The 14,192-nt window shown below is 33.4% G+C and overlaps 3 protein-coding genes across 4 annotated transcripts; all 3 read left to right on the forward strand.

Annotated features, from left to right (window-relative positions):
• Nucleotides 1,980-3,428, forward strand: LOC109335559 (putative ankyrin repeat protein RF_0381). The gene has a single exon (XM_019571693.1). The coding sequence runs from the start codon at nucleotides 1,980-1,982 to the stop codon at nucleotides 3,426-3,428; it is 1,449 nt and encodes a 482-aa protein (XP_019427238.1).
• Nucleotides 5,611-10,866, forward strand: LOC109336553 (5-methyltetrahydropteroyltriglutamate--homocysteine methyltransferase). 2 transcript variants are annotated; one of them, XM_019573224.1, is made up of 13 exons: nucleotides 5,612-5,617; nucleotides 5,849-5,860; nucleotides 7,302-7,658; nucleotides 7,763-7,850; nucleotides 8,136-8,263; nucleotides 8,355-8,746; nucleotides 8,841-9,004; nucleotides 9,087-9,167; nucleotides 9,263-9,429; nucleotides 9,515-9,620; nucleotides 9,822-10,072; nucleotides 10,181-10,382; nucleotides 10,496-10,866. In XM_019573224.1, the coding sequence occupies exons 3-13, from the start codon at nucleotides 7,309-7,311 to the stop codon at nucleotides 10,856-10,858; spliced, it is 2,292 nt and encodes a 763-aa protein (XP_019428769.1). In that variant the 5' UTR covers nucleotides 5,612-5,617; nucleotides 5,849-5,860; nucleotides 7,302-7,308; the 3' UTR covers nucleotides 10,859-10,866. The 2 variants fall into 2 exon arrangements, with proteins under 2 accessions (XP_019428767.1, XP_019428769.1); XM_019573222.1 differs by lacking the exon at nucleotides 5,849-5,860 and having other exon boundaries at nucleotides 5,611-5,703.
• Nucleotides 12,031-13,507, forward strand: LOC109335560 (5-methyltetrahydropteroyltriglutamate--homocysteine methyltransferase-like). The gene is made up of 3 exons (XM_019571694.1): nucleotides 12,031-12,322; nucleotides 12,800-13,023; nucleotides 13,137-13,507. The coding sequence occupies exons 1-3, from the start codon at nucleotides 12,031-12,033 to the stop codon at nucleotides 13,497-13,499; spliced, it is 879 nt and encodes a 292-aa protein (XP_019427239.1). The 3' UTR covers nucleotides 13,500-13,507.

Here is a 14,192-nt window from a genome sequence, read left to right on the forward strand (position 1 = left end):
ATATGACTAATCCTTTCGAAGTAGGAGATCAAATCCTACTTAAACATTTAGGTAGTATTATTTGAATTAAGATCATATATCTTTTTTTTTGTGTCATAATCTAATTAAAAAGTGTCTCATAATTAAAAAGAAAATTATAAGAAAAATATATATTTTTTATATTATTTGATGAAATATAATTGACTTAGAACATGAAGAGAATAATATTTTGGACACGTGTGATCCTTATTGGCATTACTCACATGACAATGAAAATTAAAATTCATATCTTCCCAATTATTCATATCTTTCCATATATAAGCCAAGAATTAAAATTCCAAGTTTGAGAAAATAGTGACAATGGATCGAACCTTAATGTGCCTTTAGAACATGTCTGAAAGAATGAGAAAAGATTAAAAAAATTGATATGTATGTTGACTTGATTTATGCATCTATATTGTTGAAAGCTATCAACACGTATTTAAAGATTATGTGAAAAAATGTTTCATATAGGGACCTTAACCCTTTCATATACATGAAGGTATAACAACGCTCAGCATATTCAACGTGGTAGGTAATGGGGAACACATATTTGCTTTCTCATCATGTTTTATATATTGTCCCAAACTAATGAAAACGTGATACATTTTTTATAAAATTAAACATTTATTATTATTTTTATTTTTGTTTTATCATCATTAATTCAAGACAACATATGAAACATAATCTCGAACAATTGTAATACACTGATCCCTAATAAAATAAACAAGGTTGGCCAAGTAAACCAATGTACCCGAAGCCTGTACCTTGCACACTCAGACTTATTATATTATCAACAAAAATTTATTATCTTAAATCATATCTCGTATCTATAGAAATATACTATGTTAATTGAAAAAATAAAACTTTTATTATTTTTCTAATTTGCTTTACTGTTATTGATGTGATATATGGTTTATAATAATCGATCTTTGTTCATTATATTATATGTTCATGTTTGTTGTTGGTCACACTGGAATGTTACCTCAAAATGCGAAATTATTCCTTTTTGTACTTATGTTCATTTTCAAATGAAGCAATAAAGATTTTCTTAACCTCAGTCCCAAACCATTAAGCTATATAATATTAGGATTTTCTTAACCTCAACCGTTAGGACCGGTGATAAATACTCATAAATGAATATGTTTTCCTGAAAATGACATACAAAAAAAATGAAGTATCTTCTAGTATAAAGAGATAAATTATCTCATCATACGAGTGAAATCATGACATGTGTCATGTTTTATCATTTTTTATACAAATATTTTAAAAAATAAACAAAGTACCACACATGTTACATTTTTACTGGCTAGAGGAGATAAATTATCTCATAATATAATGAGATACATTATTCTCATAAAAAAATTACAAGCTTTATATCTCGTTTTTTAATAAAAATTACCACTTTTTGGTCCTGTATTGACCGAGAAAACCTATAGTATTAAAAGAGGGATTTGTTTACATCCAAGTTAAATTACATTAGTTATACTCAATCGCATCTGTTCAGTTTTTTTTCAAATCGACCAGGAGGGTGAAACTTAAAAGTCATTTGAGATTTCTCTTTTTCTTTCTCATCGACTCTTCCACTCACCCCTGTAGTCCGTTGCATTTGAAAAAAATGAAGTAACGACTAACGAGATTAAGTATAAATAATGTAATTCAACTTGGTGTAAACTGATGTCTCCCGATAATATTATCACCAAGTTAAACTATTCTTAGACAGGGAATGTTTGATCCCTTTGAGTGCAAAATATCATAAACAAAACAACTGAAGTGATGCCCAACAAAAGGAACAAATAAATTGATTTATAAAATTATAGTACTTGTACTATTAACAATTCATATGCCTAAAAGAACAAGTATATCATCGTTCTTTCTTCCTTAATACAAATCTTCTAATCCTACCACAAAATCTACCTTAAACAACAAGGACTAATCCTATATCAGAATTCAGAAACATCATGGACAGGCTCATAAGTTTAGACCCATCAAACATAGTCCCAATAAGAATTGAACAAGGTCAAAAATGTTATGGCAGGGTCACCTTATGCAATGTAATGTATACAATGCCTGTGGCTTTTAGGCTTCAGCCACTGAATAAGGCACATTACAATGTTAAGCCACAATCTGGTATCATATCTCCTTTGGCCACAATCACTTTAGAAATAATCTATTATTTCTCATCTGGGTCTATTCTTCCTCACTCTTTTCCACATTCACAAGATTCTTTCCTTCTTCATAGTGTTATAGTTCCTGGTGCATTGATCAAAGGACCTTGTTCAATGTTTGATGCTGTTCCTAGTGATTGGTTTACTACAAAGAAGAAGCAAGTTTTCATTGATAGTGGCATTAGAATCATTTTTGTGGGGTCACAGATTCTGGAGAAACTTATTGTGCATGGTTCAGTTGATGATATAAGGGAAGTGCTGGAAAGAAGTGACCCATTATGGAAATGTGTGGACTCGAAAAACCGAAACGGCGAAAGGTTACTTCACTTGGCTGTTTCACAAGGAAGACCTGATCTTGTTCAATTACTCCTTGAATTCAAGCCTGATTTAGAAGGTAGAAGTTGTTCTGGGTTGACCGCGCTCGAAGTTGCGTCGTACTCGGGGGAATGCTTAATTGCTGAGCTTCTATTGGCTCATAGAGCCAATACAGAAAGATCAGAATCATTCATGTTTGGTCCAATTCATTATGCTGCAAGAAATGGTCACATAGAGATTCTAAGGCTTCTATTACTCAAAGGTGCAAAAGTTGATTCTCTCACAAAAGATGGCAACACTGCCTTGCACCTTGCAGTTGAAGAGCATAGAAGAGACTGTGCTAGGATTCTATTATCAAATGGCGCGAGGATCGATATTCGAAACGCCGGAGAAGGCGATACCCCTTTGCATATAGCAGCATCAACAGGAGATGACAACATGGTCAATCTCTTATTGCAAAAGGGTGCTAACAAAGATGTGAGGAATAGACAAGGGAAGACAGCATATGATTTCGCAGCCGAAAATGGCCATTTTAGCCTCTTCGACGCGCTTTGCTTGGGAGACAAGTTATGCATTGCTGCAAGGAAAGGTGAAGTTAGGACAATCCTGAAGATACTAGAGAGTGGTGCAGCTATCAATGGAAGGGACCAAAATGGATGGACTGCACTACATAGAGCCTCATTCAAAGGGAGAATAGACTCGGTTCGGATTCTTTTGGAGAAAGGGATTGATTTTGATGCAAAGGATGAAGAAGGGTACACTGCATTGCATTGTGCATCTGAATCAGGACATGCTGATGTTACAGATTTGTTGGTGAAAAAAGGTGCAGATGTTGAAGCTAGAACAAGTAAAGGTGTGACTGCATTTCAAATAGCTGAGTCATTACACTATGTTGGGATCACTAGGATACTTGTACAAAATGGTTAGAACCAAAGGGCTAAGTTAAGGAGTAGCTTTGATTACTTCTAACACCTTCGATCGTCGCACTCATCCGCCATTACCTATCTTATTGTTTCGAGAATAATTTAAATACATATTGAATTACTTTTTTTACTGTTAATTGGTTTTTGAGATAAAACCTCAACATGATATCAGAACTAAAACCCGACTTCTCTTTGTTTGTCATTAGACTTTTGTGGAGGGGCCGATATAAATGAAATAATGGGTATAATTTATATTACATAAATTGTAATATTATGCTTAGAAACTTGCCACACCTCAAAACCATGGTTTAGCTTAGGTTTTTAAAATGAGTTTTATCATTTTTAAAATTTGTTTGTGAAATTAATTGTTATGTGTAATTAGGTTTAGTGTCTAAATTGAGTAAGACTCCTCTACAGAATGGAGAGAGAAATGATTATTTCCTTTAAATTTTAAGAGTAAAAGTATAATAACACTTTAAATAAAAAAGACATAAATATCAATATTGGTTTTTTTTTAATATTTCATTATCATTAGATCCCTTTTCTAGAGAAATCAGTTCACCACTTCTAATATGTGAAATTGACCATTCCAAACAATATCAATTCAATCAAAACCAACAAGGACCAGTGATATAAGTTTTGTTGAATTTATAAGTATCTTGAAAAGTTAAAAATTAATGTTCGATTCATACTAGTGACATTTATTATGAATGATAATCATACATTTAAAAAAGTTAGTTTCCAACTCATAAAATAACCAAATATCCTTTTTATTAAAAAATAATTATCAATGTGCATTTTTTACATAATGACCAATATGTTATGATTATCGATTTAATGATATATGTGTATATGGGTGTGTATAATCAAGTAGTGAGAATTACATTTTACAATGAACTAGACATTTGAACAAGAGAAAAGGACACTAGCTTATGTAGTTGCTTCTATTTTATTAAAAAAATATTGAGTTAACATCAACCTTATATCATTAGATCAACGTTTTGTTGGTGACTACTTATTTGATTTAAATAATTAAAAAATAATTTGAGAGATAATATTTTCTTTTACCAATTCAACAATAATGTTTTTCATGTGATGAGAGAAACATTTTAGATTTAGATGGATGAGAATGAGTCTTGGCTTATAAGTAAAACAAAACATATAGCTGAAAAACACGAATGGGGATCAAGTATTCTAAAATGAGTATGTTTCTATGTCTTTAGCTAACGAGATTTCTCCAAGTAATGCAAATATGTTATTTTATGTTTTCAGAATTTTTTTTAATGAAGTGTTACTTTTTCATTAGTCTGGCACAGAAAAATGGGACAAGTAATCTCTGTCCGAAAAAGACTAGCTTGAGTTGCTTGCAGTAGTAAAATAATCAAGACCTATCCAACCATTTTATATTGACCGTTACCAACCACAAATTCATTTAATTATTATTATTAGTAGGTTAATTTGGTGACCTAGGGTATTAATTCTTGGACCATGCACACCTACCTGGTCCATCATACATACTCATCACTTTCATTGCTAGCACATTCAAATCGACAATGATCACATGTTTTCAATTGTGTCCCATTTTTTATCTCAAACCTGTCACATTTTGTCATATGAATAAACGAAAACTTTTAAAAACAAAAAATAACGAAAAATCACATTTTTGAATAGATTGAGACATGGAATGAGACATCGTTTAAGACAAGTGATCTCAGTCCCATTCAAATACCCAAGATGGCTTGTTGATGGTGGATGTGCCTTTTGACTCTCTCTACAACCATTAACATGTGAAACTTTCATAGTATTCCAAATTTTCACAATTTTTTAATAAAAGAAACTATATCTTAAAATTTTAAAGATAAAAGTAAAATCCCAATAATACCCATTATTCATTTGAAATATCTCAAACCTCCACCTCCTATAATAACCATATAAAATGGATCACTCTTACTCTCAATCAATGACATATTCATCACACTTAGATAAATTGTCCTAATAAAAGGTCTACTAGAGAAACTTGAACTATAAAGAATGTATCAAAGAAAAAGGAAACATTGATTGAAATAAAAGTAACATTGGTCATTAGTATTATTATTAATGAATATTATAAATATAAGATATGGGGTAGTTGGACCCAAAAAATAGGTATAAAAAACCCTATGATAACTCCATTTTACTCGCACTCTTCTTTGTGTTTCAATCACATAATAGAAAGAAAGAACTAGTCTCTTGTTATCACATAATTCAAGGCTTTTCTCACTCTCCTTCATCCATTTCAAGTACTTACCACACTTTTATTATATATATATATATATGATCTTCACTTCTTATCTCAACATTATTAAGTACTTCATTTTTTTCTATCTCAAATTTTCTAAGTACAAAGTTTTACTCTTTTTCTTTGTTTTTTACTTCCTCACCGAGATATATATACTGGTAAATATGAAGGGTTATTTATCATTTCTTATTTGCATGCTTTTCAATTTTTACTATATTAGGTGCTTATTATTCAGTTTCAGATCCGTTGAAGTGTTATTTAGTGGCCTTTTTTAATCAGAATACAATTTCTTTCTTATAAATTCCATTGTGTTTTTAATTTTCTGAGTAATAAAAGTAAATTTAATATTGGATAATATATTTTCTGTCCCAAAAAATGTGTTATTTCATATGTTATTTATTTATGATTGATTAAAAATATATATTTAAATTAAAAATTTAGTATTTTTCTGACGAATAGAAAGGAATACTCTTGTGATGAAAGATTTCATTCAGAAATATTGGGGTAACTAGTATTTATATGTGATTGCTTAACAAGTTATTATTAAAAGGGTCACACATTTGTTACGAGATTATTACATTATATCACATCATTGGTTGGTGGGGTGAATTAATATTAGTATCAAATTTCTTTTATAAATCAATTTAATTGATTTAACATAATATTAGTTAAAATAAAATTATTTGCTTTGATTTTCTATAATTATTATTATTATATAAAAAAGTCAACTAAAAATGGTATTGGAAACTATAAAACTAGATGAATTTGCTTATATTTAAGATCAAAAAATTATTAATGTTTATTATATTTTTTCCCAATATATTATTTTTGTCCATGGTAATTAATTTTCCCCCACTTACGTATGTAAATTAGAAACAATTTTTTTAGTGACATGATAGTTATGTTAAAACTTGCATATTAATTGAATCCTTATTTGTCTTTAATAAATAGTTCAACTACCTTGTGCAATTGTGGTTGATTTGTGAAAATAGTTCAATTAGATGAATGAAAATCATATGTCCTTCATAAAATACATTATTTAAAATTTCAGCTCACATTTCATAAGTTTAAGGAATCATTAATTTCACTTCGGAATTTCGAGGGGAGCACATCTGCTGTCCCACAAGTTGTAGCACTAGGTGTGCCATAAACCGTGATTAATCAGAAAAATAATTAACTATTAATTTTTTAACTAATCATTAAGAAATGTTTCTTATGCACTTGAAATCACACAACTTTTCTACACTGGTTAATGAAGAGTAGATTATTGGTTATTAGACTGATAGTTTGTTTTTCTAAGGAAAATTTTTGGTAGTCAATGATTTACTAATCATTAAGAAGTGAATGGAGGTGTGAAATGTCAGTTGTAGGAGGAATAGCTGAACTGTTATCGACAATGTTTTAAATTGCGGTTGCAGTTACGTTGTGTTTAACACAGTTATGGGAAAATTGCGACTGCAATTGTTGTCGTGATGCCATTGCAGAAACTCATGAAACTGCAATATTTTGGTTGCGATTGTAGTTGTGAAGTGGAATTTAAAACAACGGACTTACGAAACATAGAAAACTGAGTTTTGTTTGCAATTTTACTTGATGTAGCATAACAATGGCATCCCACATTGTTGGATATCCTCGAATGGGCCCCAAGAGAGAACTCAAGTTCGCTCTGGAGTCATTCTGGGATAAGAAGAGCAGCGCCGAGGATTTGCAGAAAGTGGCATCTGATCTCAGGGCATCCATCTGGAAGCAGATGGCTGATGCTGGTATCAAGTACATCCCGAGCAACACTTTCTCATACTACGATCAGATGCTCGATGCAACCGCCTTGCTTGGTGCCGTTCCACCCAGATATGGATGGAGTGGTGGTGAGATTGGGTTTGATACCTACTTCTCCATGGCTAGAGGTAATGCATCTCTGCCTGCAATGGAGATGACCAAGTGGTTCGACACCAACTAGTAAGTGAAGGCTCGTGTTTCGTTGTTTCGATTGCTTTCCTTTAATGATGCTATTGGTTATGATGATCTTAATGATGAACTATTGTATATGTGCATTGATCCAGTCACTTTATTGTCCCCGAATTGGGTCCCGATGTCAACTTCGCTTATGCTTCTCATAAGGCAGTGGATGAGTACAAGGAGGCCAAGGCGGTATGTAATACATATATTAACATGTTAACTTCACTTCAACTCTTTGATTCTTGAAAACCAAAATGTTAGGTGTTGTGAGATTAGTTAGGTTGTGATGTGATAAATAGTACTATAAACAAATGGTGATTTTTTTTTCTGGTTTTTGTATCTTGCATTCATTAGGAAATGTTCTTTTGACGCTTGTTATCGACCAATGTCCATCGGCTGTTCTGTGTGGTTCATTATGATATTTTCGTGTGTTTATCATTATCGACTTCGTAATTAAATATTTGATTTCCTTTGCAGCTTGGAGTAGATACAGTTCCAGTCCTCATTGGCCCGGTATCATACTTAATGCTCTCCAAACCTGCTAAGGGTGTTGATAAATCCTTTTCTCTTCTCTCCCTTCTCCCAAAAGTCATTGCTGTCTATAAGTAAGGATTAGATTGCTAAGAACTATTTATTATTTGCTCTTTATGGTTATATTTATGTTATTTCTCTAACTCGTTTATTGCGTAAACTCAGGGAGGTTGTGGCCGATCTTAAGGCAGCTGGTGCTTCATGGATTCAATTTGATGAACCTACCCTTGTCACCGACCTTGATTCTCATCAGTTGAAAGCATTTACTGCAACATACTCCGAGCTTGCATCTACTTTATCTGGTTTAAATGTTCTCGTTGAGACATACTTCGCTGATATTCCTGCCGAGGCATTCAAGACCCTCACAGCTCTGGATGGTGTCACTGCGTTTGGATTTGATTTTGTCCGTGGAACTAAAACTCTCGATTTAGTCAAGGGAGGATTTCCTAGTGGAAAATACCTCTTTGCTGGTGTGGTTGATGGAAGGAACATTTGGGCTAATGACCTTGCTGCTTCTCTCAGCACATTAAACGCTCTTGAGGGAATTGTTGGCAAAGGTATTGTCAAACACACATTTCGCGAAAAATATTTGGTAGAAATCCGCTGCTTCCAATGTAGTCACTTGATATATGTATTCTAATTTTTATGCAGATAAACTTGTTGTGTCCACCTCCTGTTCGCTTCTTCACACTGCTGTCGATCTTGTTAACGAGACCAAGTTGGATAACGAGATCAAATCATGGCTGGCTTTTGCTGCACAAAAAATTGTCGAAGTAAATGCGTTAGCCAAGGCCTTGAGTGGTCAAAAAGATGAGGTAGTCACACAAACTAAGTTAACTAAATGTTTGTTCAACTTCATCATTCACCGAATGACTGTTTTTATGGTTTCATATATAGGCTTTCTTCTCTTCGAATGCCTCGGCTCTAGCTTCAAAGAAGTCCTCTCCCAGAGTGACTAATGAGGGTGTTCAGAAGGCTGTAAGTTCTGTTTTTTTGTCATTTCTATTCAACAACTAGATTTTGCTACGCAAATTATTCTCTTACTACTTAATACGTCTTTCTTTCCCTCTCAGGCTGCGGCGTTGAAGGGTTCTGATCATCGCCGGGCTACTAATGTTAGTGCCAGATTGGATGCTCAGCAAAAGAAGCTTAACCTTCCGGTTCTCCCAACCACTACTATTGGATCCTTCCCTCAGACTGTAGAGCTGAGGAGGGTGCGCCGTGAATACAAAGCTAACAAGTATGAATGCCGAGAGCTGATATATAGGCTTGCATTTCTGAACGTATTCCTTATTTTATTGAGCTGAATCTTAATTTTTTATCAGGATCTCCGAGGAAGAATATGTAAAATCAATTACAGAGGAAATTCGCAAAGTCGTTGTTCTCCAAGAAGAGCTTGATATTGATGTCCTAGTACATGGGGAGCCTGAGGTCAGCTTTCATCTTCGCATAACGAATAAATTAATATCTCCCGAACCGGAAAGTAAAAGCAATGGTTTTATTACACTTGAATTATTCTGATACATCTTCACCTCTTTCTTTATGAATAACAACACTTTCTTGCCCCTTAAGTAATGTTGCCAATTTCAATTGTACTCATCACTAATTGTTATTGACTTTCCTTCCTTGCAGAGGAATGATATGGTTGAGTACTTCGGCGAGCAGTTATCAGGATTTGCCTTCACTGTTAATGGATGGGTGCAATCTTACGGATCTCGCTGTGTGAAGCCACCAATCATCTACGGTGACGTGAGTCGCCCAAAGCCAATGACTGTCTTCTGGTCATCTACTGCTCAAGGCATGACCAAGCGCCCGATGAAGGGAATGCTTACCGGCCCTGTCACCATTCTCAACTGGTCCTTTGTTAGAAATGACCAGCCTAGGTATAAACTCAAGATCCATTCTAATGCGTAGCGAAAATAACTGAAAAGGGAAAACAATCAACATATACTATATTCCGATTTCTAACATGGTGTTGATTCTTTTTATAGATCCGAAACTTGCTATCAAATTGCTTTGTCCATCAAGGATGAAGTAGAAGATCTTGAAAAGGCTGGAATCACTGTTATCCAAATCGACGAGGCTGCCTTGAGAGAGGGGTTACCATTGAGGAAGTCCGAGCAAGCTCACTACTTGGACTGGGCTGTCCACTCATTCAGGATCACCAATGTTGGTGTGCATGATTCCACTCAGGTATTTCGAGATCATTACAAATCAACATTCAAGAAAATTGTTCTATATTTAAGTCGAAAACTCGAAATACATAACAAACTTGCATATTTGATGTTGTATTAACAATTTAACAGATCCACACCCACATGTGCTACTCTAACTTCAATGACATTATCCACTCGATCATTGATATGGACGCTGACGTGATCACCATCGAGAACTCTCGTTCGGATGAAAAGCTCTTATCAGTCTTTCGAGAAGGAGTTAAGTATGGAGCAGGAATTGGCCCTGGTGTCTATGACATTCACTCACCTAGAATACCCTCGGCCGAAGAAATGGCCGAGAGAATCAACAAAATGCTTGCAGTTCTTGAGACTAACATTCTATGGGTCAATCCCGATTGCGGGCTCAAAACTCGCAAGTACACGGAAGTGAAGCCAGCGCTCGAAAACATGGTTGCGGCTACGAAAGTTATCCGCAACCAGTTGGGAAAGTAAATGACATAAAAGACTAGAAGTTTATCAGCAATAAACATGGTTCTGCTTGATTTTACAAGGAACATGGTTGCAATAACTGTGTTGAATATCAACAATAAACATGGTTGCAATAACTGTGTGTTGAATCTTATATTTTGTATTTTGGTGCCATTGCCTCAATCATAATTGATATGTAAATGCAATTTATGATTTTATGCAAATAACCATGAGTATCTTAAATCATTCAATTCTCTTTCCTTCAATTCCATGTGATTAGTTGTATGATACTATAATCCATATCGAAAGCATTGATAACTAAAATGATAATTTAACATTATTAGAGATTAAGTTGGTAAAGTCGATAAAACATGGTGAGTAAAATATATATTTACTCTAAAAATAATTGTTTAACCTAACATTGCTCACAAGTTTCCTACCCATATTGTTTTTTTTAAGTAAGAAAGGATTGTTATTTTTCGAAAAAGCTTTGTGAATGTCCCATCTACGTTATAAAAAAAAGAATGTCTGAAAATCATTTTTATTATGAGATACACATTATATGAATATAGCAAATAACCTATTATACTCTTTACAAATTTTTAATCATTATTTACTCTTCAAAAAAAATTATTATACACATTTTTAATAATTATTTACTCTTAAAAATAAAAATGAATAACAAATAATCTATTAATTATGTATAAATTTTTATACTGACAATGTATAAATATTATACTTTGTAATTATAAAAATGGAATGTTTTATTATAATTAATTTTGTAATTTCTAAATGATATGTCACCAAGTCAATGTTTTGTTATAGTTAATTCTTGCTCGAACACCAACATATGTTACTTCAAGTGGTACATGTTTGATTCCACTTAAACAAAGTTTCGAGTTCGAGTCTCGTGGATAAAAAAATACTCACTAAAAAAGTTAGCATCACGTACCTATAAATATTCCCGACTCAGATAAGATTATCTTTAGTGCGAGATACACGTGGAAAACAAAAAAAATATTGTCAAACTAATATTATATATACCATTTATAATATATGATTCTGATAACAATTAAGCATAATATTCTGATTCCACGAAGACAGTAAGTGGTACTAGTAGTGGTATAATATCCAGAAGCAAGTAAGAGAAGAAGGAAATAAAATCATAAAATCATAAAATCATAAAATAATCAAGAATGTACAAAACGAAGATTCAACAACTATGCCATAGCAGATCATGGAACTTACCTGATTATGAAACAATCAGAGATGGACCTGATCATAACCCTCGTTTCATTTCCACCGTCACCGTTAACGGCCTTCACTTTCACTCTCCCGAACCTACCCGAACCTCCAAACAGGCTCAAAACGATGCAGCTAAACTCGCATTTCATTATTTCACTCAACCCTTTAACCCGAACCTGAATCCGAACCTGAACCTGAACCCGAACCCACCTCTTTCTCTTCTTCACCTTTCTTCGTTTCCCGGTTGTTCTTTTCCTCAACCCTCTCTTTCTCTTTCCCCGACTTCAACAACAACATCGACTACGACAAATCAGAAAAAATGTATGCATCGACAGTGTAATGTAAAATGTGTTGTTTTATACGATGTCAGTATATTATTTACTATTTATGTTTAATTATCAGTGTTTCTTTTTTAAAAAGTAATATAAATGAATGGTAAAGGATGCATTGAATGTGTATAATCTTTATACGCTGACAGTGCATAGATATTGCATTATTTATTTTATGATACCACTACAGTTTAGGTTTTAGAGGGGTCAGACTCGGCGCAATAGTAAGGTTGTTTGTCGGGAGGTGAAACAGTCTCTTTAGGATAAGGTTGTTTGTCGGGAGATTGATTTATTTGAAAGATTGGTGTTGATTTGCGTTTCCATTCTAATGCGTAGCGAAAATAACTGAAAAGGGAAAACAATCAACATATACTATATTCCGATTTCTAACATGGTGTTGATTCTTTTTATAGATCCGAAACTTGCTATCAAATTGCTTTGTCCATCAAGGATGAAGTAGAAGATCTTGAAAAGGCTGGAATCACTGTTATCCAAATCGACGAGGCTGCCTTGAGAGAGGGGTTACCATTGAGGAAGTCCGAGCAAGCTCACTACTTGGACTGGGCTGTCCACTCATTCAGGATCACCAATGTTGGTGTGCATGATTCCACTCAGGTATTTCGAGATCATTACAAATCAACATTCAAGAAAATTGTTCTATATTTAAGTCGAAAACTCGAAATACATAACAAACTTGCATATTTGATGTTGTATTAACAATTTAACAGATCCACACCCACATGTGCTACTCTAACTTCAATGACATTATCCACTCGATCATTGATATGGACGCTGACGTGATCACCATCGAGAACTCTCGTTCGGATGAAAAGCTCTTATCAGTCTTTCGAGAAGGAGTTAAGTATGGAGCAGGAATTGGCCCTGGTGTCTATGACATTCACTCACCTAGAATACCCTCGGCCGAAGAAATGGCCGAGAGAATCAACAAAATGCTTGCAGTTCTTGAGACTAACATTCTATGGGTCAATCCCGATTGCGGGCTCAAAACTCGCAAGTACACGGAAGTGAAGCCAGCGCTCGAAAACATGGTTGCGGCTACGAAAGTTATCCGCAACCAGTTGGGAAAGTAAATGACATAAAAGACTAGAAGTTTATCAGCAATAAACATGGTTCTGCTTGATTTTACAAGGAACATGGTTGCAATAACTGTGTTGAATATCAACAATAAACATGGTTGCAATAACTGTGTGTTGAATCTTATATTTTGTATTTTGGTGCCATTGCCTCAATCATAATTGATATGTAAATGCAATTTATGATTTTATGCAAATAACCATGAGTATCTTAAATCATTCAATTCTCTTTCCTTCAATTCCATGTGATTAGTTGTATGATACTATAATCCATATCGAAAGCATTGATAACTAAAATGATAATTTAACATTATTAGAGATTAAGTTGGTAAAGTCGATAAAACATGGTGAGTAAAATATATATTTACTCTAAAAATAATTGTTTAACCTAACATTGCTCACAAGTTTCCTACCCATATTGTTTTTTTTAAGTAAGAAAGGATTGTTATTTTTCGAAAAAGCTTTGTGAATGTCCCATCTACGTTATAAAAAAAAGAATGTCTGAAAATCATTTTTATTATGAGATACACATTATATGAATATAGCAAATAACCTATTATACTCTTTACAAATTTTTAATCATTATTTACTCTTCAAAAAAAATTATTATACACATTTTTAATAATTATTTACTCTTAAAAATAAAAATGAATAACAAATAATCTATTAATTATGTATAAATTTTTATAC

This window comes from Lupinus angustifolius, chromosome LG20 (genome assembly GCF_001865875.1).
Source record: "Lupinus angustifolius cultivar Tanjil chromosome LG20, LupAngTanjil_v1.0, whole genome shotgun sequence".
In the NCBI taxonomy this organism is placed as follows: Eukaryota; Viridiplantae; Streptophyta; class Magnoliopsida; order Fabales; family Fabaceae; genus Lupinus; species Lupinus angustifolius.

Bases quoted from the DNA above. Each gene is read 5' to 3' on its own strand.
- LOC109336553 (XM_019573222.1), top strand. From the start codon at position 7,309: ATGGCATCCCACATTGTTGGATATCCTCGAATGGGCCCCAAGAGAGAA. The intron at 7,851-8,135 runs GTATGTAATACA...TTTCCTTTGCAG, and splicing joins AGTACAAGGAGGCCAAGGCG to CTTGGAGTAGATACAGTTCC. The intron at 8,747-8,840 runs GTATTGTCAAAC...ATTTTTATGCAG, and splicing joins TGAGGGAATTGTTGGCAAAG to ATAAACTTGTTGTGTCCACC.
- LOC109335559 (XM_019571693.1), top strand. From the start codon at position 1,980: ATGGACAGGCTCATAAGTTTAGACCCATCAAACATAGTCCCAATAAGA.
- LOC109335560 (XM_019571694.1), top strand. From the start codon at position 12,031: ATGTACAAAACGAAGATTCAACAACTATGCCATAGCAGATCATGGAAC. The intron at 12,323-12,799 runs GTTGTTCTTTTC...CCGATTTCTAAC, and splicing joins TCACCTTTCTTCGTTTCCCG to ATGGTGTTGATTCTTTTTAT. The intron at 13,024-13,136 runs GTATTTCGAGAT...ACAATTTAACAG, and splicing joins GTGTGCATGATTCCACTCAG to ATCCACACCCACATGTGCTA.